Source organism: Lepidochelys kempii, chromosome 28 (genome assembly GCF_965140265.1).
Source record: "Lepidochelys kempii isolate rLepKem1 chromosome 28, rLepKem1.hap2, whole genome shotgun sequence".
In the NCBI taxonomy this organism is placed as follows: domain Eukaryota; kingdom Metazoa; phylum Chordata; order Testudines; family Cheloniidae; genus Lepidochelys; species Lepidochelys kempii.
Genome location: NC_133283.1, coordinates 1,938,075 through 1,965,237, shown reverse-complemented (window position 1 = coordinate 1,965,237; position 27,163 = coordinate 1,938,075). Strand labels below are relative to the sequence as shown.

Genomic DNA, 27,163 nt, shown 5'->3' with positions numbered 1-27,163 from the left:
TCCTGAAAAGAGGGACAGATGCTCCCACAACATGCAGAATAAAGTTGTTGACAGAATGGAGCAGAGGATTAATCCCAAAGAATGGTGAGCTACAAAAGAGAAAAATGGGCAACCCACCTAGGGGACCCAAGAGACCATGTGAAGCAAATAGTTCAAAGAGCTTTTATGAGGAAATTAGCAAAAATTAGTAAAGAGGAAAAAAAACCTGTTTTCAGCCCTTGATAAAGTTCTTGTGGTGTTTATTTCCCTTGCAAATTCTCTGATGATAAGTAAGGGCTGAGTTCTGAGACAAGCTTTCCCACACTCAGAGCATCTGTAGTGTCTCTAGGCTGTGTGGACACTCTGATGTCTAATAAGGTCTGAGCTGCGAGTGAAGTTTTTCCCACACTCACAGCACTCATAAGGTCTGGCTCCTACATGAATCCTCTGATGTCTCATAAGGTCTGAGCTCCGAGCAAAGCTTTTCCCGCACTCAAAGCACTCATAGGGTCTCTATCCTGTGTGGATCCTCTGATGTGCAATGAGGTCTGAGCTCTGAGTGAAGTTTTTCCCACACTCACAGCATTCATAAGGGCTGTCTCCCATGTGGATTCGCTGATGTTTCCTAAGCTTTGAGCTCTCAATGAATTTTTTCCCGCACTCGCAGCACCCATAAGGTCTCTCCCCTGTGTGTATTCTCTCATGTGTAATAAGGCTTGAGCGCCAAATGAAGCTTTTCCCGCACTTGCTGCATTTATAGGGTCTCTCTCCTGTGTGGATCCTCTGATGTGCACTGAGGTTTGAGCTGCGAGTGAAGTTTTTCCCGCACTCCCAGCACTCATAGAGTCTCTCTCCTGTGTGGATCCTCTGATGTGCAATGAGGTCTGAGCTCTGAGTGAAGTTTTTCCCACACTCGCAGCATTCATAAGGACTGTCTCCCATGTGGATTCGCTGATGTTTTCTAAGCTTTGAGCTCTCAATGAATTTTTTCCCGCACTCGCAGCACCCATAAGGTCTCTCCCCTGTGTGTATTCTCTCATGTGTAATAAGGCTTGAGCGCCAAATGAAGCTTTTCCCACACTTGCTGCATTCATAGGGCCTCTCTCCTGTGTGGATCCTCTGATGTGCACTGAGGTTTGAGCTGCGAGTGAAGTTTTTCCCGCACTCCCAACACTCATAAGGTCTCTCCCCTGTGTGGATTCTCTGATGTTTAATAAGGTCAGAGCGTCTCCTGAAGCTTTTCCCACACTCACTGCATGGGTTATTTCTCCCTCTTGTGTGGATTTTGTGCTGGGCTGTGGTTTCCTCAAGGTACTTGTGAGGTCTCCAAAAATGAATGGAGCTCTTTGTTTTCTCCCTTGGCTTGTTTCCCTGCCTCCTCTCTGGCCTGTGCTGATTCTCACGACCTTCTCTCTGCCCATGACTCCGGGACGCATCCTCCTGAGGTACCACTGGCAGCAACGCCCTGCGTGGCTCCATTTGCTCAGCATCTTCCTGAGGAGGTTTCTTCTCCTCGTCCTCACTCACCAGCCCAGCACCTGCTGCGACAGAGAGAGACGCCTCAGAAACAGGGATGGAAAAGGGGAGAGCAAACCAAAACAAGTGCTGGAGAGATGGAAATTAATCAGGAACTGAATTTCCCCAAAGTCTTTCCCACGGGACAGGAGGGGATCAATCCTTCCTGTAATCCCATTGAAACAGGGGGAAGGGAGGCCAAGGAGGGAGCTACTGCCAGGTGTCACTCAGGATGGGTAGGAAGTCAGGAGCGACATCTGCCCTGAGGATACAAACCTGCTGGGGACAATCCTGAACTTGGAGAACTCACAAGGTCTCTGTCGGGAATCCCAGCTGTGTCCTTCAGACACGGACAGGTTTTGAATTGATTTCATGATTCCTCACCTGTGTATGCACCCCTGAGGCTCTCTGTCTCCTCTGAATCAGAGATCTCTGGGACCCCCGGCTCATCCTCTTGTTTCAGATGGGAGATCGCATCAGGTTTGAAAACTGGGAACTCTGCAGAGGGAAAAGAAATCCAGTGGGTTCGTGGGAGATTTGTCACACACAAAAATTTGTTTATTTTAACCCCAGCCCATTCGGAAGTTGAAATATGCTGGGGCCAGCTCCCCAGAGGCTCAAACGTTGTCGGAGGCTCTGCTGAAAGAGGGATTTAACTAACTCCATCTCTGCTGGGAAAACACACCACCCGACAATCCTCCTCAAAGGGGGGCCTAGAACACAGAGACTGTAACTCCACAGCCTAGAAGGGGAAGATGGCAGCAGGCAAGGAAACCTCCTGCTTCATTCTGAGAAAGAGAAATAGAGTTGCAGGGAAGCTGGGAACAGCGAGCATGGGTTGGTGGGAGTCAGCAGACCAAGCAATAGGAGGGAGTGAGCACGGTATCTCAGGAACATTAGATGTCAGGAAAGCACATCTTGAGGAATGAGGCATGGGCGGCAGGTATCACAGGGCAGGGGAGGCTGAACCCACAGTCTGCCCCCAGGCTTCCTCCTCTGGGGCTCTTCCCCTGTGGCCCAGGCCCTGGGCTGGGGCAAGGCGGGGCCCAGGCTGCAGGCAGAGACTCCGGGGAGCTGGAGCCAGTGCATGTCGGTGCCTCTGGGATTCGGCAGAGGAAAGGGGAAGGATCTCAGGCAGAAGGGGCGGGCTGGGCTGGGGGGCTCTAGCAAAGGACTCTAGCAAGTCAGACAAAATGGGAGGGAGTCTGGAAATCCCCCAGGGTCTGGAGAAGGCTGGGGAATTAGATGCTATAATTCAGGAGCATCAGACTCTAGTTCCTCTGGAAAAGGAGAATATAAAAAATATTCATGATTAGGGGTCTGCATGATTAGGGGTCTGGAACACATGACTTATGAGGAGAGGCTGAGGGAACTGGGATTGTTTAGTCTGCAGAAGAGAAGAATGAGAGGGGATTTGATAGCTGCTTTCAACTACCTGAGAGGTGGTTCCAGAGAGGATGGTTCTAGACTATTCTCAGTGGTGGAAGAGGACAGGACAAGGAGTAATTGTCTCAAGTTGCAGTGGGGGAAGTTTAGGTTGGATATTAGGAAAAACTTCTTCACTAGGAGGGTGGTGAAACACTGGAATGCATTACCTAGGGAGGTGGTAGAATCTCCTTCCTTAGAAGTTTTTAAGGTCAGGCTTGACAAAGCCCTGGCTGGGATGATTTAATTGGGGATTGGTCCTGCTTTGAGCAGGGGGTTGGACTAGATGACCTCCTGAGGTCCCTTCCAACCCTGATATTCTATGATTCTATTATCTGTATGATGGGATGGATAAATATCCATCCCATGGAAAAGGAGAATTTGAACAATATTAATGATCTGGATGATGGGATGGATTGCCCCCTCAGCAAGTTCACGGATGACACGGTAGATACACTGGAGGGGAAGGATAGGGTCCAGAGTGACCTAGGCAATTGGAGGATTAGGCCAAAAGAAATCTGATGAGGTTCAACAAGGACAAGTGCAGAGTCCTGCACTTAGGATGGAAGAATCCCATGCACCGCTACAGGCTGGGGACTGACTGGCTAAGCAGCAGTTCTGCAGAAAAGGACCTAGGGGTTACAGTGGACCAGAAGCTGGATATGAATCAGCAGTGTGCCCTTGTTGCCAAGAAGGCTAATGGCATATTGGGCTGTATTAGTAGGAGCATTGCCAGCAGATTGAAGGAAGTGATTATTCCCCTCTATTCAGCACTGGTGAGGCCACATCTGGAGTATTGCGTCCAGTTTTGGGCTCCCCACTACAGAAGGGATGTGGACACATTGGAGAGCATCCAGCGGATAGCAACGAAAATGATTAGGAGACTGGAACACATGACTTACGAGGAGAGGCTGAGGGAACTGGGATTATTTAATCTGCAGAAGAGAAGATTGAGGGGGGATTTGATAGCTGCCTTCAACCACCTGAAGGGGGGGTCCCAAAGAGGATGGAACTAGGCTGTTCTCAGTGGTAGCAGATGACTGAACAAGGAATAATGATCTCAAGTTGCAGTGGGAGAGGTCTAGATTGGATATTCGGAAACACTATTTCCCTAGGGAGGTGGCGAAGCACTGGAATGGGTTACCTAGTAAGGTGAAGGAATCTCCATCCTTAGAGGTTTTTAAGGCCCGGCTTACAAAGCTCTGACTGGGATGATTTAGTTGGGTTTGGTCCTGCTTTGAGCAGGGCTTGGACTGGATACCTCCTGAGGTCCCTTCCAACCCTAATCTTCTATGATTCTAATAGGAATTGGGCCATGTGACATCAGGCGGGACTGACTCAAAGAGCCAAGAGAGATGCTGCAGATAGGGAGGAGGAAGGACAATCTTCTGCATCCCCAGAGTCACTCGCAACCTAGAACATGGCCAAGATAGCCCACTTTTCGCAGGGAAGGGGTCATCTTGTGGCTGGGAGGAATGGAAGGCCTGAGAAATGGTGGCTAGGAACACAGTAGGCAGGGAAGAGGCAAGTGTGGTGGTGGGTGGGCACTCAGCAATGGAGAAAGAAGAGTGAAAACAATAATATTTGAAAATGTAGATAAAATAAAGTGAAATGGGACAATAAGAAGAATGGGGCGCAGCCCCTAAATCAGTGAGGGCTCTGTAGGGACTCTGTATTAATGGGGTAGGATCCTGGCAGCTCCAGATCCCCCCAGACCTCCCCTGCACTCACTCCCAACGAACAGCCCCTCTCCCTTTCCCATGTGTCCCTTAATCCTATATCTAGGGCCCTACCAAATTCATGGTTCATTTTCGTAAATTTCACAGTCTGAGCATTTTAAAAACCTTGATTTCCCCTGTGTCAGATATTGAAATCTTAAATTTCATGGTGTTGTAACCATAGGGGTCCTGACCCAAATGAGCATCATGGGTGGGGTGTCCCAAGGCTATTGTAGTGAGCCCACAGTATTGCAACCCTTACTTCTGTGCTGCCTTCAGAGCTGGGTGCCTGGCCAGCAACTACTTCTCTCTAGCTGCCCAGTTCTAGAGCCCCCCTACAATACCCAGATTTCACAGGGGAGACGGGATTTCACCGTACGTGACATATTTTTCATGGCCGTGAATTTGGTAGGGCCCTCCCCTGTAGCTCCAAACCCCTGAGATGGGAGTTGGAGCTGCTCTGTAATATTGTTGAATACTGTACATTGACCTGGCTATTGGGACAACTACTGTATGCATATGCTGGTTCAATGTAATGGGGGGGGGGCTGTATGGAAAACAAGCAGGAAGAGAAGAATAATGGCTCAAAATTAGCCACCCTTTGGCAAACACTTGAAAATTGTTATGAGACAATGCAGGAATTATCAGCATTGCCTGTTCTACCTCCCAGCTCCAGCTAACTTGCAGAACTGGGTTAGATGAGCAGGGCCAAACTGGAGCGGGGTAAAAAGGAAGTCCATCTCAAGTAGTTGGAAAGGGGAAAGAGACAGAGACACGGGGGGGGGGGGCAATGGGGTGTCTGAAGAAGTTACATCTGCTCTCACGGATCCACAGGGTCTGGTCTATGTTTCAGCCTAGTTTAGTCTAGAGCAGCAAAAGTTAAGGCAGGGTCCGTACTGGCCAGGCCAGTGCAAGGAGCCAGCAAGTTGGTTTGGAATCCATGTTAGTCTCTCTGACAGTGCCAGGAGAGAGCCCAGTTGCCTGCCCCCTTTCCTCTTTCTTCTCCAGCTCAGCCCATTACTCTGCTTCCCTGCTGAGAGGAGGGGGCGGGGGATTCTCTTTCCTCGCACTTGGTTGTTGCCATGTAGAAATGTCCTGGCCATGGGAGGTGACTTGGTCTCTTTGGATTCTGCATTGATCTGGGTAAGCTTCAGCGTGACCTTTAATGACCCATTCGGCGCACCCCAGCCAGCTACCTGATGCAAACAACTCAAATCTCCAGTCCTGCCCCAAGAGCAGAGCAATATTTTTTTCACCCCAGGTAGCAATGCAAAGTTGTCATAAAAATAAAGGGAAGGGTAACCACCTTTGTGTCCACAGTGCTATAAAATCCCTCCTGGCCAGAGGCAAAACCCTTCCACCTGTAAAAGAAGAAGCTTTAAGAAGCTAAGATAACCTCGCTGGCACCTGACCAAAATGACCAATTAGGAGACAAGATACTTTCAAAGCTGGAGGAGGGAGAAACAAAGGGTCTGTCTGTCTGTGTGATGCTTTTGCCGGGAACAGATCAGAATGCAGTCTCAGAACTTCTGTTAGTTAGTTAGTAAGTAATCTAGCTAGAAATGCGTTAGATTTCCTTTTGTTTAATGGCTGGTAAAATAAGCCGTGCTGGAGGGAATGTGTATTCCTGTTTTTGTGTCTTTTTGTGACTTAAGGTTTTGCCTAGAGGGAATCTCTATGTTTTGAATATGATTACCCTTAAGGTATTTACCATCCTGATTTTACAGGGGTGATTCTTTTACCTTTTCTTTAATTAAAATTCTTCTTTTAAGAACCTGATTGATTTTTCATTGTTCTTAAGATCGAAGGGTTTGGGTCTGTGTTCACCTGTACAAATTGGCGAGGATTTTTATCAAGCCTTCCCAGGAAAGGGGGTGTAGGGTTTGGGGGGTATTTTGGGGAAGACGTCTCCAAGTGGAATCTTTCCCTGTTCTTTGTTTAACACGCTTGGTGGTGGCAGCATAGGGTTCAAGGACAAGGCAAAGTTTGTACCTTGAGGAAGTTTTTAACCTAAGCTGGTAAGAATAAGCTTAGGGGGTCTTTCATGCAGGTCCCCACATCTGTACCCTAGAGTTCAGAGTGGGGAAGGAACCTTGACAAAAGTACACAGGGAAACTGAGGCAGACATCAGCATCATAAAACTATCACCCCAATTCCCACTGGGTCACACCTGCCTAGCTGACCACCAGGGTAAGACAAGCAGGCGTGAAGATTGTTATTTTTAAATCCTTTTTTCTCTTACCCTTGATTTCTACTGCAAAATAGACATGACTTTGGCGTGAAGAAAGCTGATTTGTTACTGTACACAAATGATTGCAGACTGACGAAGGTGTCTGTACTCAGGCTGGATTCATCTGTCGGGTATTGTAGCCCAGGGCCTGGCCTAGGAACAGGAGACTTGCAGAATTCCACTCCAGGAGAGAGAAAGGCACAAGGCCTGACTGGGGTGGGGGTCTCAAAGAGCTGAGGAAGGGGATGGAGATTCAGCTAGCCCTGTCACTCACTAATACACCCACACCCCTTCCTCCCAGCCCTCTCCATCTCCTGGGACCCCGCAAGCAGTCACTCCTTATATTGGCTCCTCCTTTCCCATGTCTTGCAGCCCTGCTCACTACCAGTTATCCCAAATTTCCTGCTCACCAACCATAGGCACTGACTTCTATTTTTCCCGGTGGGTGCTCCACCCCAAAGCCCCCCGCAACACTCTTCTCCTGGGGCCCCGCCCATACCCCACCTCTTCCCACCTTGCTCCACTCCCTCCCCCAGCCCCCTTCCTTGCCTGTCCTTCATTTGCTCCTCTCAGCCTCCTCCCCCAAGGTCCCCCTGCCCCCCACTGGCTCCTCTCCGCCCTCCCTGGAGCACCTCCCGCCAGCTGCCGAATAGCTGATCTGGGGCCACCCCACAGCTGTGCCTGGCATGTGCTGAGTCCCCCCCGCCCACATTTTTTTCCATGGGTGCTCAAGCCCCAGAGTCTATGTCCCCAACCATTTTGCATCCCACTCTCCCAAGCAGTCCTTGCTCCCACCTCCCACCCACAGGGCCAAAAAGTGCCCCTTGTCTTCCCCTCCTGCATTACTAGCACCCCCATTTCCTGGAGCACCAACCCTGGCCTTTACTTCCACCACCACCAGCACACCTTGGTCTCCCCCTGCCCCCTCCACCACCACGTGCAATTCAAACTGGAGACTGGGAAGCAAAAACACTGAAACAAGCATTAAAAATAAAACTTTACTAGAAACTCATTCTTGCTAAGGTGTTAAAAATAAAAACCTGATATTGCCTTCTCTGTCAGTGGGGTGCTCTGTCCCAGCCCCACTGTGAAGACAGCCACCTGCAAACAGTGAACTGTACGGGGTGGGAAGCTGAAATGGAGTCCATTTTAGCTCAATGGAGTCCCTGGGTGACAAAACCATTTCTCTGAAATACAGCTGAGGGGTCCAGCAATAGGAGGGGGGTTTCTGCAGAGTTCCTTGTGAGTCCCTCATAGTTTATGTGTTTGTATGTAGCCATAAAAGCCTGTATTCAAAGCCAGCGGGAGGCCATAAGGCATGCAGATATTAACATGGTATCCTGCTGATTCCCGCACAAATTTTTCCCCAGCCCCAAGTGCTGCAAACTTTTCCCGTATCAGGCACTCAAGACATAGAGTCACATTTCCCAGAAAGGTATATTTGCCAGGGTGTCCTCAGTAGTGGATCAGCCCACTTCCCATACAGATGTGCTGTTCAGTCACAATAAATTGGCATACTTTGATGGCATACATAGCTGGCTTGCCACCAAAGACATGGAATAAAATCTCTCTTTGCCATTCAGGAACCACAAGAACTGTTGTGTCATCTGTGACGAAGTGGGACTGTTCTTAATGTTTTCTCTGAATATTGTGGGGGTGCCTCAGTTTCCCCTATGCAGTTCTTAAGTATCTAGGTGTTGGGGTAAGGGTGTATGATCGTTGCAGAGCCCTAGAGGGCAGGTGTGTGCAGGGGTCTGGACACAGAGAATGGCCAACACCCTGTTTCCTGGCAACTGATGGCCTGGACCATCGCCCCTGCAAGGTGAGAGCTAAAGGGTAGGAGAACAAAGGAATCTGGTGACCTCCTGGCCCGGGAAAGGGACAAAGAAGAGGAAGGACTGGAGGGAGTTTCAGTTTGGCGCTGGCTGGGGATGAGGAGTGAAGTGCAGACATGGTTGTCTGGCTCACTGCCCCCCAAAATGGACCTACCTGCGGGGTCCTGTTCTCTGTACCTACAAGCTCTGTTTTAGACCACGTTCCTGTCGTCTAATAAACCTCTGTTTTACTAGCTGGCTGAGAGTCACGTCTGACTGTGGAGTTGGGGGGCAGGACCCTCTGGCTTCCCCAGGACCCCGCCTGGGCAGACTGGCTGTGGGAAGCGCACGGAGGGGCAGGGGAGGCTGAATGCTCCGAGGTCAGACCCAGGAAGGTGAAAGCTGTGTGAGCTGTGTGTCTGAAGACAGGCTGCTCACAGAAAGGAGACTTCGCCAGAGTCCTCCCTGGCTGCGTAGGGAGCAGTTCCAGAGCATCGCCGGGGACTCTGTGACAACTAGTGGCAGCGGTGGGATGTACTGCACCCCGTGGATGGCGCTTCCTGCAGTAAGTGATGGGGGAGCAGCAAAACGAAGGGGGACTGACGGGGACCAGGCGTGCTGAAGGCTCAGAGAGGAGCGGTTTCGGGGGGCAGTTAACCCCTGGAGTGTGTGACCAGCGAGAAGGACTCTGCAGTAATGGGGTCCCCCTGGGGACTGTGGTGAGCAGTCTCAGGGGTGGAGGAGCCTGTGGCTTGGCCCTGGGAGAGAGAAGGACTTTTGCAGTAACAGGGTTCCTCTGGGGATTGCAGCAAGCTGTCCCAGCGGCGGTGGAGTCTGCAGCTCGACCCTGGCAAAGAGGAGGTGACCGCGAGAAGGGCTGGCACACTAGGGGTTCTCCCTGGAAACCGTGGGGAGCTGAGAGCACACAGGCCTGTGAGTCCACAGCAACTTGGGAAGAGCGGAGTGATGGCCTGTCACCGTCTCCTTAAGAAGGACATTGTAACCCTGTGCAGAAAGCGAGGGTTACACGTTGGAAAGTTCACCAAAGTACAGTTAATCGTGCAGCTGGAGGAGGATGACCGCTCTAAGGAGCAGATTCCTGACCCCAAATGGGGCTATAGCAGGATCTGGGAGCAGCTGGAGTGGTAGCCAGGCACCCCAAGACTCCTGTCCCCGACCAGACGAGGGTCTTCCCGATCGGGTTCCCCATCAGGGGAATGGACGGGATGGGAGCTGAGTCCGAGAGAGCCAGAGGACTGTGGGAGACAGCGAGAGCCCGAGAAAGAGCTGCAGAAGCAGCAGCAGCATGAACTGGCGGTGGGGGAGGGGAAAGGCCTAGGGGACCTCCCAGGGGTGAGTGGGGATAGACCCCGGGGGGCCAGTTCCGCAGGGAACCTCAAGACTAAATTGCTGCCCCTGGTTAAGGAGGGGGGGATGTGGATGCCACCCCACTGCCTTTGAGCAGGCTGGAGATTTGAACGAAGGGGGACTCTGCAGAAAAGCCCCGGTGTCTAGCTCCCTTGCTGGGTCCCAAGGCCGTAGATTCCGTCAGCCAGATGGGTGGGGAAGTGGACAGGCTCCCACTCCTGACCCCAACCTATATGTCTGTGTGGAGTCACCTGGGGCCAGGCCCCTTGGACTCCCAGTGGGAGCGGAAGGTGATGGTCAATGGGGAGACATTCCTGGGGTGGCGAGATGCTGGGACAGAGAGAACTATTGTCAGGCCCCGGATGGTGCAGCCCCACCAGATGCTGAGGGGCTGTGTGAGCTGGGTGAAGGTCCCAGGGACGAAGCCCCTTGCCCTGCCTATGGCCCAGATCCCTGTGCGGACACAGAAGGGGTCGGGCTGGCTAGTCGTTGGGGTTCTCCAGGATATCGGCTGTGAGACCCTGTTGGGGAGTGACTGTGTCTCTTTGGGACAGGATCCAGGCCCTGCTCCTGTAACGGCCAGGGGTTTGAATTTGAATCCAGAGAACCAATTGGCTAAGATGGAAATTGTCAGTGAAAATGCAAATGACCTGGCTGGCAGGGGGGAGGAGCGGCTAGGCTCAGGATACCTGCCTACCTGTAACCAGACTCGTGGGGCTGGGTGGGACAGAGAGATGCTCCCCACCCCCTTGCACACTGAGATGAGGCTCCTGCTGGCTCTGATGCTGTAAGGAGAGCAGAGAGCTCGCTGCCTGCCCCCACTGGAACAGCAAGGGCAGCGCTGAGCAAGGGGGAAGATAAGACCCCAGCTGAATGGGGGGACCCACAGGCAGGGCAGGTCAGCTGCCAACCAGGTTTGCCTTGTCCAGAGGTGCTGCTGGGAAGTGAGTCCACGGCAAGGATGGAGCTACCAGGGACAGGGCTCAGCGGGGCTGTGACCCCAGGCCCAGCCAGCGAGAGGAAAGACTGGGTAGCTGAGTCTGCAGAGCAGAACAGCTGGGTAGTTAATCTCTCGAGGATGCAGGGGATGGCAGGTCTACTCTCATCTCTAGACACTTTGGATATGACTTGTAGTCTCTCAGTGAATTTAACATCTAGTTCCTTTTGGAAGCAGAGGTTGGTAAGGGAAGGACAACAGAACTTTGAGAGCACACCTTGTAAAAGGGAACCTGAGAAGGGTAGCTGCGATTTGCTGGAAGTAGCTCAGGGTAGTGAGAAGAAGCAGCAGTTTATCTGTTGGGAGTGGCAAGGTGCTTGGTAAGGAAAGTTTGGATGAGCCTAGGCAGCCTTGTGAGCTGATGGCTGTGTCTAGTCAGCAGGGTGGGAAGGCGAGGAGGGTGGAAGATGAGTGTCCCTGGACCTTACCTGTTAGCTGGGTGGAGAATTGGGACAGTGAAGGAAACGTGCCTGTGACTGTCAGGGGTATTGACTTGCCTGTGGAGGGAGCTACCCTGATCTCCAAGCAGTTGTCTGTGAACAGCCTTGTGTGCTGGGACCAGCGGAATGAGATCCCAAGCTGGGTGTCTGGGAAAGGAGAATGTGTCTCCGGCTCTTCTTTGTCTGTGGAGCAGACAGAAGGGCCCTTTCAGCCTGTGATGGTTGAGAATAGTGCAGTTGTCTCAGAGTTGGTTCTGGATTCAACTAAAGCCTGGGAAGGGAAGGGTCCTAAGTTTGTGTCTGCTCGGGAGAATGGCCCTGTAACTAGGTTGCATTCAGTTAGTGTCCTAGCAAAATCCCAGAGACCAGATAATTCTGGTGCTTATATTTTGCCTGTTGCTAGTGTGTTGCTGGGAAAGGGTGTAGCAACTCTGTCTAATCAGGGTGAGATCCTAGCCAGGGCACAAGGAGAGCAGAAAGGTGATTTGATTGTGTTACCTACTGAGGGTGTGGAAACCTGTCGCAAGAAGGAAAAGATTCCTGAACTTGTGTGTGGCAAAGGGAAGGAGAATGCTTCTAGCCTTTTATCTAGGAAGTCTGTAAGTTTGCCTGAAAGGGGATTGTGTAGGAATCCACCTGATAGGCCAGAGGTAATTCTGGATGTAAGTGAGTCCCAGAAAGAGTCTGTTGTTGCTCAGGAAAGTGTTCCTCTAGAGCAAGCCCTAGGTGAAGAGGTTAAGGGCAGAATTTCTGTGAAGAGTGAATTGTTACGTAGAAAATCCCCTAGGGAAAGGAATCCCCATGGTAGTCTTTGCAAGCAGTTTACTGCAACTGAGCAGTGCCAGAGGGCTCTCTGTGCGTTGAAGAAGGCTCTAATACAGGGCCCAGTAAATCTGGTAAACCCAGACTTTGCCAAGGCCTTTATAGTGTTCACTGACATCTCAGACACAGGGCGGGGTGTGGGGCTGATGCAAGCCAATGCTAGGGAATGGGAGAGATGCTGGGGCAGGCATGGAAACGTTGGTGGGGTCGAACTTCCCCAGGTCACTGGCTAAAGTGACCTTACTCAGTTCGGTCTTGAAGGAGGGAGAGATGTGACGAAGTGGGACTGTTCTTAATGTTTTCTCTGAATATTGTGGGGGTGCCTCAGTTTCCCCTATGCAGTTCTTAAGTATCTAGGTGGTGGGATAAGGGTGTATGATCATTGCAGAGCCCTAAAGGGCAGGTGTGTGCAGGGGTCTGGACACAGAGAAGGGCCGACACCCTATTTCCTGACAACTGATGGCCTGGCCCTTCCCCCCTGCAAGGTGAGAGCTAAAGGGTTGGAGAACAAAGGAATCAGGTGACCTCCTGGCCCGGGAAAGGGACAAAGCCCAGAGGAGGAGGTGCTGGAGAGAGTTTCAGTTTGGCGCTGACTGGGGACGAGGAGTGAAGTGCAGACGGAGTTGTCTGGCTCACTGCCCCCCAAAATGGACACAGCTGAGGGGTCCTGTTCTCTGAACCTACAAGCTCTGTTTTAGACCACATTCCTGTCGTCTAATAAACCTCTGTTTTAATGGCTAGCTGAGAGTCACACCTGACTGCGGAGTTGGGGGGCAGGACCCTCTGGCTTCCCCAGGACCCCACTTGGGCGGACTGGCTGTGGGAAGCGCACGGAGGGGCAGAGGATGCTGAATGCTCTGAGGTCAGACCCAGGAAGGTGGAAGCCGGGTGAGCTGTGTGTCCTGCAGACAGGCTGCTCCCAGAGAGGAGACTTCCCCAGAGTCCTGACTGGCTTCGTGGGGAGCAGTTCCAGAGCATCGCCCAGGGACTCCAAGACATCCTCCAAAATGTACAATGCTTGAAATGATAGAGAAGGCCTCTGGAGTAGGTCATGGCCATCCCCCTTCCCCCAGAGCCCCAAATGTTCTGCAATTTTAAGCAAAATTGTTATTTTAAAGTTACCATTCTCTGTATGTTCTTTTCATTGCAATTAACCCAGTAGTGTCCATGGAGTTTCTGGGATCTGCAGCATTCCTCTCACACTATACTGAAGGTCAGTTTTACAAAATATTCAATTCTTCTTTCAGATTCCACCAGTATTTTTTTTTTCTGAGCTTTTGCACTGAGCCGTTTTGGAATCACTGAGACAATAATGTTTTGTTTTTTGTCTGCTTGCAGGCAGTTCGACCTGTCCTGTCTGTCATACGTCAGCAGCGCGTGAACACTCCAGCAGAAACTTGGGTCTTTGTACCATCACAGACCTGTCCCAGAGGTAGTGTGTCCACAATGAACTTATGGTTGACATCCTGGAGAGGGCCAACAACCATGTGCAATACCAAAGAGGGAAGGATTCATGGCAAATGGAAAGGCACAGGCAGGCTTCAGCGCTGGCGGACAGGGTTCCAGCATGCAGCACAGCTACAGACTAGGGACCGAATGGCTAGGCAGCAGTTCTGCAGAAAAGGACCTAGGGGTGACAGTGGACGAGAAGCTGGATATGAGTCAGCAGTGTGCCCTTGTTGCCAAGAAGGCCAATGGCATTTTGGGATGTATAAGTAGGGGCATAGCGAGCAGATCGAGGGACGTGATCGTTCCCCTCTATTCGACATTGGTGAGGCCTCATCTGGAGTACTGTGTCCAGTTTTGGGCCCCACACTTCAAGAAGGATGTGGATAAATTGGAGAGAGTCCAGCGAAGGGCAACAAAAATGATTAGGGGACTGGAACACATGAGTTATGAGGAGAGGCTGAGGGAGCTGGGATTGTTTAGCCTGCAGAAGAGAAGAATGAGGGGGGATTTGATAGCTGCTTTCAACTACCTGAAAGGGGGTTCCAAAGAGGATGGCTCTAGACTGTTCTCAATGGTAGCAGATGACAGAACGAGGAGTAATGGTCTCAAGTTGCAGTGGGGGAGGTTTAGATTGGATATTAGGAAAAACTTTTTCACTAAGAGGGTGGTGAAACACTGGAATGCGTTACCTAGGGAGGTGGTAGAATCTCCTTCCTTAGAGGTTTTTAAGGTCAGGCTTGACAAAGCCCTGGCTGGGATGATTTAACTGGGAATTGGTCCTGCTTTGAGCAGGGGGTTGGACTAGATGACCTTCTGGGGTCCCTTCCAACCCTGATATTCTATGATTCTATGATTCTATAAGAACAGCCACACTGGGTCACACCAAAGGTCCATCTAGCCCAGTGTCCTGTCTTCCAACAGTGGCCAATGCCAGGTGCTTCAGAAGGAATGAACAGAACAGGTCATCATCAAGTGATTCATCCCCAGGTGCCCATTCCCAGCTTCCAGCAAACAGACACTAGGGACACTGTCCCTGACAAATAGCCATTGACAGACCTATCCTCCATGGACTTATCTAATTCTTTTTTGAACCCTGTTATAGTCTTGGCCTTCACAACATCCTCAGGCAAGGAGTTCCACAGGTTGACTGTGCATCGTGTGAAGAAGTACTTCCTTTTGTTTGTTTTAAACCTGCTGCCTATTCATTTCATTTGGTGACCCCTAGTTCTTGTGTTATGAGAGGAGTAAATAACACTTCCTTATTTGATAAGGATAATATCAGGAGGACCAAATCGCACCTGGAGCTGCAGCTAGCCAGAGATGTTAAGAGTAACAAGAAGGGTTTCTTCAGGTATGTTGGCAACAGGAAGAAAGCCAAGGAAAGTGTGGGCCCCTTACTGAATGAGGGAGGCAACCTAGTGACAGAGGATGTGGAAAAAGCTAACGTGCTCAATGCTTTTTTTGCCTCTGTCTTCACGAACAAGGTCAGCTCCCAGACTGCTGCGCTGGGCATCACAAAATGGGGAAGAGATGGCCAGCCCTCTGTGGAGATAGAGGTGGTTAGGGACTATTTAGAAAAGCTGGACGTGCACAAGTCCATGGGGCCGGACGAGTTGCATCCGAGAGTGCTGAAGGAACTGGCGGCTGTGATTGCAGAGCCATTGGCCATTATCTTTGAAAACTCGTGGCAAACCGGGGAAGTCCCGGATGACTGGAAAAAAGCTAATGTAGTGCCAATCTTTAAAAAAGGGAAGAAGGAGGATCCTGGGAACTACAGGCCAGTCAGCCTCACCTCAGTCCCCGGAAAAATCATGGAGCAGGTCCTCAAAGAATCAATCCTGAAGCACTTGCATGAGAGGAAAGTGATCAGGAACAGCCAGCATGGATTCACCAAGGGAAGGTCATGCCTGACTAATCTAATCGCCTTTTATGATGAGATTACTGGTTCTGTGGATGAAGGGAAAGCAGTGGATGTATTGTTTCTTGACTTTAGCAAAGCTTTTGACACGGTCTCCCACAGTATTCTTGTCAGCAAGTTAAGGAAGTATGGGCTGGATGAATGCACTATAAGGTGGGTAGAAAGCTGGCTAGATTGTCGGGCTCAACGGGTAGTGATCAATGGCTCCATGTCTAGTTGGCAGCCGGTATCAAGTGGAGTGCCCCAAGGGTCGGTCCTGGGGCCGGTTTTGTTCAATATCTTCATAAATGATCTGGAGGATGGTGTGGATTGCACCCTCAGCAAGTTTGCGGATGACACTAAACTGGGAGGAGTGGTAGATACGCTGGAGGGGAGGGATAGGATACAGAAGGACCTAGACAAATTGGAGGATTGGGCCAAAAGAAATCTGATGAGGTTCAATAAGGATAAGTGCAGGGTCCTGCACTTAGGATGGAAGAATCCAATGCACCGCTACAGACTAGGGACCGAATGGCTAGGCAGCAGTTCTGCGGAAAAGGACCTAGGGATGACAGTGGACGAGAAGCTGGATATGAGTCAGCAGTGTGCCCTTGTTGCCAAGAAGGCCAATGGCATTTTGGGATGTATAAGTAGGGGCATAGCGAGCAGATCGAGGGACGTGATCGTTCCCCTCTATTCGACATTGGTGAGGCCTCATCTGGAGTACTGTGTCCAGTTTTGGGTCCCACACTTCAAGAAGGATGTGGATAAATTGGAGAGAGTCCAGCGAAGGGCAACAAAAATGATTAGGGGTCTAGAACACATGAGTTATGAGGAGAGGCTGAGGGAGCTGGGATTGTTTAGCCTGCAGAAGAGAAGAATGAGGGGGGATTTGATAGCTGCTTTCAACTACCTGAAAGGGGGTTCCAAAGAGGATGGCTCTAGACTGTTCTCAATGGTAGCAGATGACAGAACGAGGAGTAATGGTCTCAAGTTGCAGTGGGGGAGGTTTAGATTGGATATTAGGAAAAACTTTTTCACTAAGAGGGTGGTGAAACACTGGAATGCGTTACCTAGGGAGGTGGTAGAATTTCCTTCCTTAGAGGTTTTTAAGGTCAGGCTTGACTAAGCCCTGGCTGGGATGATTTAACTGGGAATTGGTCCTGCTTCGAGCGGGGGGTTGGACTAGATGACCTTCTGGGGTCCTTTCCAACCCTGATATTCTATGATTCTATGAATCCTTACCCAGTGAGGTCACATTCTGATGGTTCTCCTGCATGACGTCTCTGCAGAGGGCTCTCTGAGCGGGGTCCAGCAGAGCCCACTCTTCCCTGGTGAAATACACAGCCACCTCCTCGAAGGTCACCGGCCCCTGAAAGAGCAAGAGTCCCACACTCAGGACCTGCTGCCCCACTCACAGCCCCACTATTCATAAGTAGCAGGGCCAATCAAATGGATACAGAGTCAGCAGAGCCCCACCCACAACCCGCTCAGAGCACCCAGGAAGCATAGAGATAGAGCAAGCCCCTCATCCTTCCCAGCAGATAAAGGGAGCAAGGTCTTCACTTTCATCAGACATGGACTTACCAGAGGCTGATACAAGAGATGGAGCCCCAAGCAGGGTCCAGGGACGTTCCCGGATAGGAAGCCCAACACCTTCCCCATTTCCAGCAGCTAGATGTCAGGGGATGGGGCATCTCCCCTAAGTCCCTCTGCTGGGTGTCCCCTTCATGTCATAACAATCTCTGGTTAGTGGGTTCACCCTCCAGCACTGATAGTCTGGGAAGTTTTGCCAGCCCAGGCCAGTTTGTTTCCTCTTCCACAAATAGGGGAATTTCCACACCCAACCCCCATGCCTCTATTCCTAGAATCAAGACCCCAGATTTATCAAGTCCCAGCAGGTTCATCGCACCTTGTCCCCCTCCCTTTCTCCACCCTGTGCACTTCCTGCACCCTCCCACCCTTAGATCAAACTCCCACTTCCTGTGTATTCACTGTCCCTCTGGCTCCTGCAAGAACCCCCCAGCATCCCTACCTGAGCCAGCTCTGCCATGCCCATTTCCCTTTGCCGGGCAGGCTGGGAGAATCTGGAGTGACCCAGGGATGTTATTCTGCAGCCTGTCAGGGGGAGAAGGGTTATTGGGGGGGATTTCAGAACAGACTTTAGGTCATTTCACGTCACGAGTCTCACTGGCCCTTTCTCTGCAGACTCTCACGCTGGGAAAGCACTCTGTCACTGCAGCGCAGACCCATCCCCTCCCACCAGGACTAAACCCTCTGAGACCCTTTAAACCTGACATGGTTCCAAAGGATGGCACATTCCCCCAGCAGAGGAGGAACTCCACAGAGCTAGGGACCAGGCCAAATCTGTCCAGTGCTGAGACAGGAACTGGATCTGAGCAGGTTTCAGAGTCTGTGGCCTCTCTCCCCACTTATTCCTCCTTGGTTTTTCTTTCCCCTCCTGACTCAGAGACTTGGTTATTGTCTATTCCTGGAGGCCTTCCCTATCCTGCAAGAACTAATGCCATTTCGGCTTGACACTCTGCCTCATCGCTATCGCTACTAAACACCGGTGGGGTGTCAGTCTCTCGGGCTGCGATACAGACAGAGCAGCGAAAGAGTTACTGTGCCCAGCTTCAGGCTGTCTAATATCTAAGCCCCTTCGTTTTCAGTTTAAACCAATTTTTCCAGAAAAATAAAGTATTATTCAGTTTTTTCTGATTGTCACCTTACTTTTGTATCTTTCAAATACACAAAAAATAACTTGTTTAGCTAGGAAAATACAATCCATTACGTGAGATAGATGCATTAGGAGAATACATTAGTCTGCGTGTATACACAAAGCTGCCAGTTGAAGAAAAGCTCTGTCTTAGTCTAGAAGACACACACAACAAACAAACAGGCACGCATGCAAGCACTGAAGTGCGCGCGCATCTGAACGTACTGATGAATCTATGTGCCCATCGTGTACACATTTCAAGCTGTTAGCAGATAATGGTTTAAAGATTTCACACACTAAAATGGGAAGAAAACGAAAATCTGTCTCAGAATATGTTTCAGAACACAAGGAAGTATTCAAAAGTTTTTAAAAAAACAAACCCAGGAGAAAAGGATGAAGCTGAGTGTATGCACTGCAAATGGTGTGGCCCAGTTATTAAATGTCAATATTTATAGGCTAATAGTTGTAAGTCTGCCCAGTAACCTGTTCATTCAAATGAAAAGTTCTATTTGGGGATTAGATTGTTTTCTTAAACTCAAAGGTAGTGTTATGTTTTGAGTTCTGTTTTAGTTCTGCAGCAAACCACATTGATGAAAGGAATTCAAAGCATTCATCTGCTGAATGCTTCCTCTCCCCCCCATATCAAAATAAACCCCTAATATTTACCCAGGAAAATTAATCGTTTTTTGCACTGATTCTCTCCTGTTCTCATTGTTGGGGTAATAAACACTGATCAATTCCACAGAAAAATTAAATCAAATACAAACTGAAAAGAAAGGGCCCTACTAATATCACAGCTGGGATTCCGAATGATTAAGAATGTGGCTTGCATTGAAATCAATATTTCCCAGGGTTGGGCCATATCTGCTCCAGCTGCTAGCTGCTGAATTCAGATTTCCTTCATATAAAAAGTAACACTCTCTTCCCCTTCATAGCCAATACGGATACAAAATCATGAAGAATCCTGTGCAACGTTTCTCAGCTGATGCGTTGCAACACCCAGAGGTTCATGACAAGCAGTCAGATGGGCCGTGAGATACTGACAGATTTACTATGATCTTAAGCAAAGAAAATCTCACTCCCCCACTTCCTGCACTTTTAGCCCTCAAGGACAACTACTTTCTGGCAGCCTCTTGAAGTGCAGACATGCAAGTTGTATAGGGTCAGGCTTGACACGTGTTTTATTCTCACATCATTGTAAATGTCAGGAGATCCCGGGGAGGGATTTCAAATAAGGGGTCACTAAAGTGTGAGAAACGCCAACATGCACTACATCAGCTCCATCTTTGTTCCAAACGAATATTCAAAGCCAGTCTGTATGCAGTAAACCAGCCTGTGATACTAGTGGCAAGATTGTTGGTCAGAGGAGTGCAGGGGGACCTGGGCCCCATTCCACCAGGTCCCAGCCCAGGGCCCTGTGTAGTTGAACCCCTAAACAGTGGAAATGGGTGTCCCTCCCAGCAGAGGGAGTCAAGATCAGATTTCCTGGGCTACTTCCTACTAAAGTCTCCACTGGCTGGCATGTCACTGATCTGGCCCTTCAGGCAGGCAAACCGAGCTCCTGCCTCTTCAACGGAGCCAGGCTCCCTTCTTTTCTCCCCCTCTCCAGGCCTGGCACTGGCTGCAGGGAAAGCGGGATGGGGCTAGCTGAACCCACAGGTTTTCTTTCACCCCTGCTGTGCCAGATGGCAGTTTCTCTGCTCCTTCGCACAGCCCCATGCCTCAGATAGAGTCAGTCCATACAGGGTACAGCTGGGCTCCACCCCTCCTCATGCCTGAGACTCTGCTGCCCACATCTGACCATTTTCAGTCACTCATGGAAGCTTTCAGACTCCTCAGGGTCGGGATATTTTGTCCTTGTCCCATCCTATTTCACACCGTTCAGGTTGGTGTTCCTTTCCCCAAAGGGAAACACACCCCTGAGATCTGGATTCACTGCGAATCCCCATCAGATGTCACAGCAGGAGTGACTCAGTCTCGGGGCTCCCCTGCTTTACATTGTGCAGCTGGAAGCTGTGGAACATTGGGACTGGAGGCCGTGATGCCATGTCCCTAACCTGTTTATTGCTCTGAAATGTCCCCGTGGCCCATCATAGAATATCAGGGTTAGAAGGGACCTCAGGAGGTCATCTAGTCCAACCCCCTGCTCAAAGCAGGGCCAATCCCCAATTAAATCATCCCAGCCAGGGCTTTGTCAAGCCTGACCTTAAAAACTTCTAAGGAAGGAGATTCCACCACCTCCCTCGGTAACGCATTCCAGTGTTTCACCAACCTCCTAGTGAAAAAGTTTTTCCGAATATCCAACCTAAACTTCCCCCACTGCAACTTGAGACCATTACTCCTTGTTCTGTCATCAGCTCCCACTGAGAACAGTCTAGATCCATTCTCTTTGGAACCACCTTTCAGGTAGTTGAAAGCAGCTATAAAATTCCCCCCCATTCTTCTCTTCTGCAGACTAAACAAACCCAGTTCCCTCAGCCTCTCCTCATAAGTCATGTGTTCCAGTCCCCTAATCATTTTTGTTGCCCTCCACTGGACTCTTTCCAATTTTTCGACATCCTTCTTGTAGTGTGGGGCCCAAAACTGGACACAGTAGTCCAGATGAGGCCTCACCAATGTCAAATAGAGGGGAACAATCACGTCCCTCGATCTGCTGGCAATGCCCCCACTTATACATCCCAAAATGCCATTGGCCTTCTTGGCAACAAGGGCACATTATTGACTCATATCCAACTTCTCGTCCACTGTAACCCCCAGGTCCTTTTCTGCAGGACTGCTGCCGAGCCATTCAGTCCCTAGTCTGTAGCGGTGCATGGGATTCTTCCGTCCTAAGTGCAGGACTTTGCACTTGTCCTTGTTGAACCTCATCAGATTTCTTTTGGTCCAATCCTCTAATTTGTCTAGGGCCCCTGTATCAGAGACAGACACGTACCTGTGTCGCTCCCCAGCTCCTGTCGCAGCATCTCTAGGGGAAGGAGAGGATGGGAGAGGTGAGAATTCAGGCTCTTGCATTCCTGGGGAGGTTCCCATTGGTTATTAATGTAACCGCTGTTAACTACGAGATGGTGACACAGACCGAGGCTGATAACGCAGCCGCTGCAGACAGAGCCAGCCCCACAGGGCTACTCCCATGGGGAAGGGCGACTCGGAGCTGGGGCTGTGAGACGGAGGGTGGGGTCAGTGACATCACTAGAGTCCCCGACTCCTCCCCAGGGTGGGGGTCTCTCTAACCAGAGGAGACGCCACCCCCAGACTCCAATTCACCTTTGAATCCCAGCAGCACCTCCTGCAGCATGGCACTTTTCAGAGAGAAATCGCTGAGTCTCTTCTCCAGCTCCCCATACCCTGGCTCCAGCTTTGGAAATCTCCCATCCTCCCTGCTAGGGAAAGGAGGAGGGGTGAGAAATTGAGCCCAGCAACCCTTAAATTCCAGCAAACCTAGATCTGAGCTTTGTAGCCTGAGATAGTCATGGTGAGTCACCCGCCCTCAGCCCTGGGCTTGCCATGGGCCCAGAGAGATGGGACACTGGGAAACATTAGGACAAGGAACCAAGACAGGTTCAGGAGCTTTCTCTGGGACGCTCTGGTTCTGCGGGAAGCAGAGCCACCCCCCACACTGGGCTATTCCAGCAACAAGAGGCACCAGCACTGGGATTACGTAGAAAGAGAGGAGACACAGACCAAAGAGTGGGTGTGTCCCACATGCTCAATGTGGACAGAGTCCAGATCTTCAGCAGGGGATGAACATGGACCCTTAAACACCAAAAGCTCTGAGCCCTTCAGCTAAACCAGGTTTCAGAGGAGCAGCCGTGTTAGTCTGTATTCGCAAAAACAAAAGGAGGACTTGTGGCACCTTAGAGACTAACAAATTTATTTGAACATAAGCTTTTGTGAGCTACAGCTCACTTCATCGGTGAGCTGTAGCTCACGAAAGCTCATGCTCAAATAAATTTGTTAGTCTCTAAGGTGCCACAAGTCCTCCTTTTTTTTTCAGTTAAACCAGTAACCCTGGGTTGTCAAACTCATTCGGTATAGAGGGCCATATTGTGCTGTCCGTTATGGTCAGTGGCCCAAGGGCATCAATTTAGGACTCCGTACCCCACCTCCATTCACAGCAGGACACCCACTGCTCATTGGGACCTGCGTGCACAAAGAATGAGCAGAGACTCTGCCCTTTGTATAGGAAATACAATATTAGTTACTGTTACTTATTAAGTCCTTTACTGTCACAAAGTATCACTGTGCGGAGAAATAGCCTCCCTCCCACACACCGCCTTATGGCCCTGCTATTTCTACCTTTTCTCTCCCTTCCTTTCCCATCCTCCTTTCTCTATTTATCTCTTGCTTTCTTGTCCTTGTGTGTCTCCTCTGTTTTTATTTCCCTACAGCAACCCCCTATACCCACCCTTCAAAGGCTTCACTCCCATTTCCACCTACTCAAGGGATCAGCCATGGAATATTGAACTTTGATATTAAAGTGTCATTTCAGCTGACACTCCACAGAGATGAACAGAAGACAAGGGAATTCACACCTCCCGGAGCCGCTGCTCCAGGCTGTTTGCACAATCCAAAAGGCAACACTGTCTCTGTGACCATTTGGGAGGGTTTCTTTGTAACCAGGAGGGCTAGAAAAGTACTTTTAAAACAATGCAAACAGATTCTGCACATTCTGAATATGAGATACGGCCAATAAATACACCAGACAGGCTGGGTCTGGCCCAGGGGCCATATGTCTGACAGCCCTGGTGTAACCTCATTAGCTGACAGAGAGTAACAGACTCTGCCCCTTGCTGAGGCAGCTGCTAAGGGAGACAGAATCACAGAGCCACGTCACACTGCGGGCGGGGGGAGCGCCGTATTCAGTGCAGTAACCAGACCTAACAGACCATGAGGGGAGTGAGACAGAGCCCAGGACTTACCTTCCCCAGGTGCTCTCAGCACCCTAGAGGGAGAGAAAGAAGAGGCAGTCAGAGGACTTGTGCCAGGCTGGGAAAGCCTCCTGCTCTGCAGGAGAATCACCATGGGAGCCTCTGGTATTTAGGGAATTTCAGACACTCATGTGCCATCTCCCGCTCCCTACTAGCAGGGACAGTTGCTCTGAGCAGCCCCAGAAATCCCTGCTGAGAGTTGGCTGCAGGGGCAAGTTTCTCCCCAGGTAGAAAATGTTTCTCTGTCTTGAGAGTCAAATTGCCCCAGTGCTGAGAGCCCCACGAGCCCCCTGGTGTGAGTGGGGCCTTAGGCTGGCTCGGGACCTCTGCATGGGGGAGGAGATTTCACCCTCCAAGTGCAAACGCAGACAGACATTTACAGGAGAGGAGAGAAAAATCTTGGAGTTGCAGCACCCAAACTCCCAGGTCCCATCCCTGGTGCTGCTACAGATTTACTATGTGATTTGGGCAGGGCTCTGCCCCTCCCTCTGCCTCGCTTTCCCCATTTATCCCATAAGGATAATGCCCACGACCCAGCTTTGTACAGTGCTTTGAGGTCTAGAGTGGAGAAGAGCCTACAGCAGTGGTTCTCAGCTTATTACACAGTGTGTTAACTGGGCCACAGGGGCCGGGCGGCAGCAACAGCCTGGACCCCGATGCTGGACCCCCGCTGGGTGGGGCCATCCAGCTGCCCAGCCCGGACTCCTGCCACGTGGCTGCTCCAGACCCTGGGGGACCTGCCAGCAGCCCCAACCCCAGACCCTCACCATGGGTGGTGGGCCAGCTGCCTGACCCGGAACCCGGTGCAGGGCTGCCCTGGAGCTGGCTGCCACCTCCACACCCTGCCACACACAGCAGGCCATCTGCCCCAGACCCAGAGCTTGAGGAGCAAGCTGGTTGCCCTGTAGCTAGCGGGGCCAGCCAGCTGTCCCAGACCTCTGACCCGATGGGGCCAGCCCCGGCCCCAGACTCCTGCCATATGCTCAGTGGCGGGGCAGCCTGGACTCCTCCGCGCCAGGCAGACGGGAACCTGGCGGGACCCAGCCCACGGGCTGCCCTTTAGCACACAGCTGAACTGGGCCTCAGTAGTGCTAGTGAGTGGCGTGCGGCCCACGGGCTGAGAACCGCTGGCCTATAGGAACGGTGTGTATGATCGTTGCAATGACACAGCCTGACCTGCAGGGACTGGCTCAGCGGCGGCTGCCCCTTCTCTCCTCCCCGCTCCCTGAGCAGGGATATCTCCCAGGACAGTCTGCAGATGTCCTCATCCCTTCTCTGGACAACGGCTCTCTCTACCTCTTCTAGCCAGGACAGCAGCCGCTGCTCCTGCTCCTCCAGAAACCCTCGCAGCTCCTGCCACTCCCAGACCATCTTCTGCCTCTCGGCTTCTGTTTGTTTCTGCAAAAGGGAGAGAGCAGCTCGGTAACAAGGGAGAACCATAAATGCACCTCTTGGTAGGTGGGGAAGTTATTTACCAGAACACAGGATCTCTTCCGCTGGGGGAGGGACATATATTTAGGCCAGGAAGGGAGGAGGGCTCAGGGCTGGGGTGAGGAAGGCCTGTTCCCCCCAAAACCTCATCAACTTGCACTGAGCCAAACTCTCCATCCCTGCAGCAGCCCACATTTCATCTCCTTCCTCCCCATCCCCTCCAGGTGCTAGAAAGGCTCCCCGGTCACTGTGACACGCAGACAGCCCGTGGGCAGGGGCTCTGGGCTCACACAGACTGACTCTCTCCTGCCCAGCACCTCCCGCACCCTAAGGGCATCATGTCACCCCCGTGTCGGACCCTGCCCTCTCCCTGGGCTCCAGTGGGGACGGGTCCCTGGATGAGGCTGGCAGGCCGGGCCCTGCATTCACCGTCACTCAGGGCCCCGGGATCCCAGGCGAACCTGGGCCCTGGGCACCTACCAGCAGCTCCTCGCTTTGCTGCTGCTCCTCGGCTTTGGCTGCTTCTCCCTCTTTTCCCAGAGGGGCCCGATGCTCTCGTGGGGGCTCCTGGAAGAAGTGGGGGAGGGGGTTACAAACCGCTGCAAACGGCCTCACAGGCCAGATTTCAGGGCCCATCCCGCCCTGCAGATGCCCGAGCAGAGTCCCTGGGACGCACTGGGACTTTTTCCCCCAGGCCTCGTTCAGCCTCAGCCAGGAAGCTCTGAGGGGCTGGTGAAACGGGGCCCAGGTTTCCCAGGGAAAACACAGGACCCCTTGGAGAGGTGACGGGGTGCAGCCCAACCCCCAGCGCCCAATGTTCCCTGCGCCCACCCAGCTCCCAAGCAACCAACTTCCAGCATTGCCCTCAACTTCCCCTCTCGAACCCTCCCCACCCACAGCCCAGTGCTGGATCTGAACACAGACCCCTCCACCCCCACAACCAAATAGCCCCTAAGCCCAGCTCTGCCACCCCTCCCCCACAATGACACCTCCCCCCAGAGTCCCAGCTCCAAACAACCCCAATCCCCAGCTGTCCCGCCACCCAGCCCGGCTCTGACCCCCCCGATACATCCCCCTCAGCTGCCCCCATCCCCTCGCTCCCGGGCAGCCCCTCTCCGGCCGCGAGTCTCCGCCGCCCGCCCGCCCAGGCCCTGCCCGCGCCGCGCCGCGCCGCCCCCGGCCCCACCGCGCTGCCCCGCGGGCTGCCGGGCTGGAGCCTCCGCGCTGCGCTCCCGGCCCCGGCCATGGCCCCGCTGCAAACACACAAAGGGCCCCTCTGCTTGCAGGGCACAGGCCGGGCGGGGGCTGCGAGGCAGGGGGCGGGAGGACGGAGGACGGAGCCCGGAGCCCGGGGGCGGGCCCGGACCAGACGCAGCTGCTGGCTCCGTGGGACCCGGAGGGTCTCTGCTGGGGGGCCCGACATTAACCCCTCCGTGCCCGGCCGGGGGGGGCTTTCTGCAGCTGGGACCAGCCCCCTGGGCAGCCCGGGGCTCTGCCCGCCCCAGCCGGAGCCCCCCGGTGAGTGAGAGACGCCGGGGGGGGAAGTGACTCTCTGCCCCCGGGAACCGGGGAGAAGCCTCGGAGCTGCCGCCAGGAGCTGCCCCCGGCCCCGCTGGGATGGGGGGGGGGCAGAGACTGGGGCCCGGCGGGGGGGTCCCCTGGGGGGTGTCGGGCAGGGAGGGAAGAAGCCGGAGTTGCAGGGAGCGGGAAGTTCAATGGGACGGGGGGAGGGGTAGTTGAACTGTCTCTGTGCAGCCAAGAAATTCCTGGGGGGAGGTGAGTTAATTGGATCCTGTCCCTGTTTGTGCCACTTCCTCCCACACACGGATACAAATTCTCTCAAGTGTTTCCCCTTTTCTCTCTCAGTATCACACGTGGCTATAAAATCTGGGGCGATTCCCCCTTTTCCCCCCAAATGATCCGCTCTCTCGTCTCTCCTGATTTCCCCCTGTTCTCGCCATAATTCTCAAATGTCCATTTAAAATCTCCTCCCATGTGGGGGGCTTCCCCACCCATTTTCTCCCCAGCGATTTGTCCTTGTTCAGGTGGGAAATTGTTCCCCAAAACCTGGCTGCCCCTGGAGTGGGGGTGGGAGGAGATGCCGGTTCTCTGCCGGGGCAGGGAAGGGAGGAGCAAGTATCAGTTATAGCTATAACATTTCATTCTCTTACACATTCATTCACTCATACACACAGAGTTCTGCAAGGTTGTTATAGTTACCAGCTTGGAGATTGCTCAAGCCAAGCCACTGGCCAGGTGGCCTGGACACGAAGAGGGAGCAGGGCCTTGTCAGATGTGCATCTGATGTTCCTGGAGGTTGGTTGCAGAATCAGACCCAAAGTTCTCAGTCTTCAGGGTCTGTTTTTATAGGGTTTTATCCTCGTACAAGTTTATAGGGTTTGCTTTGTCATGCTGTTCTCACGTTTGAAGT

General features: G+C 52.1%; 2 protein-coding genes across 2 annotated transcripts in view; one reads left to right on the top strand and one right to left on the bottom strand.

The window, feature by feature from the left end:
* The window catches only part of LOC140904242 (uncharacterized), a 159,769-nt gene that overhangs the window by 109,180 nt on the left and 23,426 nt on the right, over window positions 1–27,163 (top strand). The window lies entirely within an intron of this gene.
* On the bottom strand, window positions 223–26,460 carry LOC140904212 (uncharacterized). The gene is made up of 10 exons (XM_073326612.1): window positions 25,919–26,460; window positions 25,213–25,299; window positions 24,478–24,699; window positions 23,293–23,315; window positions 21,638–21,753; window positions 21,306–21,338; window positions 17,690–17,772; window positions 16,900–17,026; window positions 1,879–1,992; window positions 223–1,520 (listed from the first exon to the last, which is right to left on the bottom strand). The coding sequence occupies exons 1-10, from the start codon at window positions 26,153–26,155 to the stop codon at window positions 493–495; spliced, it is 2,070 nt and encodes a 689-aa protein (XP_073182713.1). The 5' UTR covers window positions 26,156–26,460; the 3' UTR covers window positions 223–492.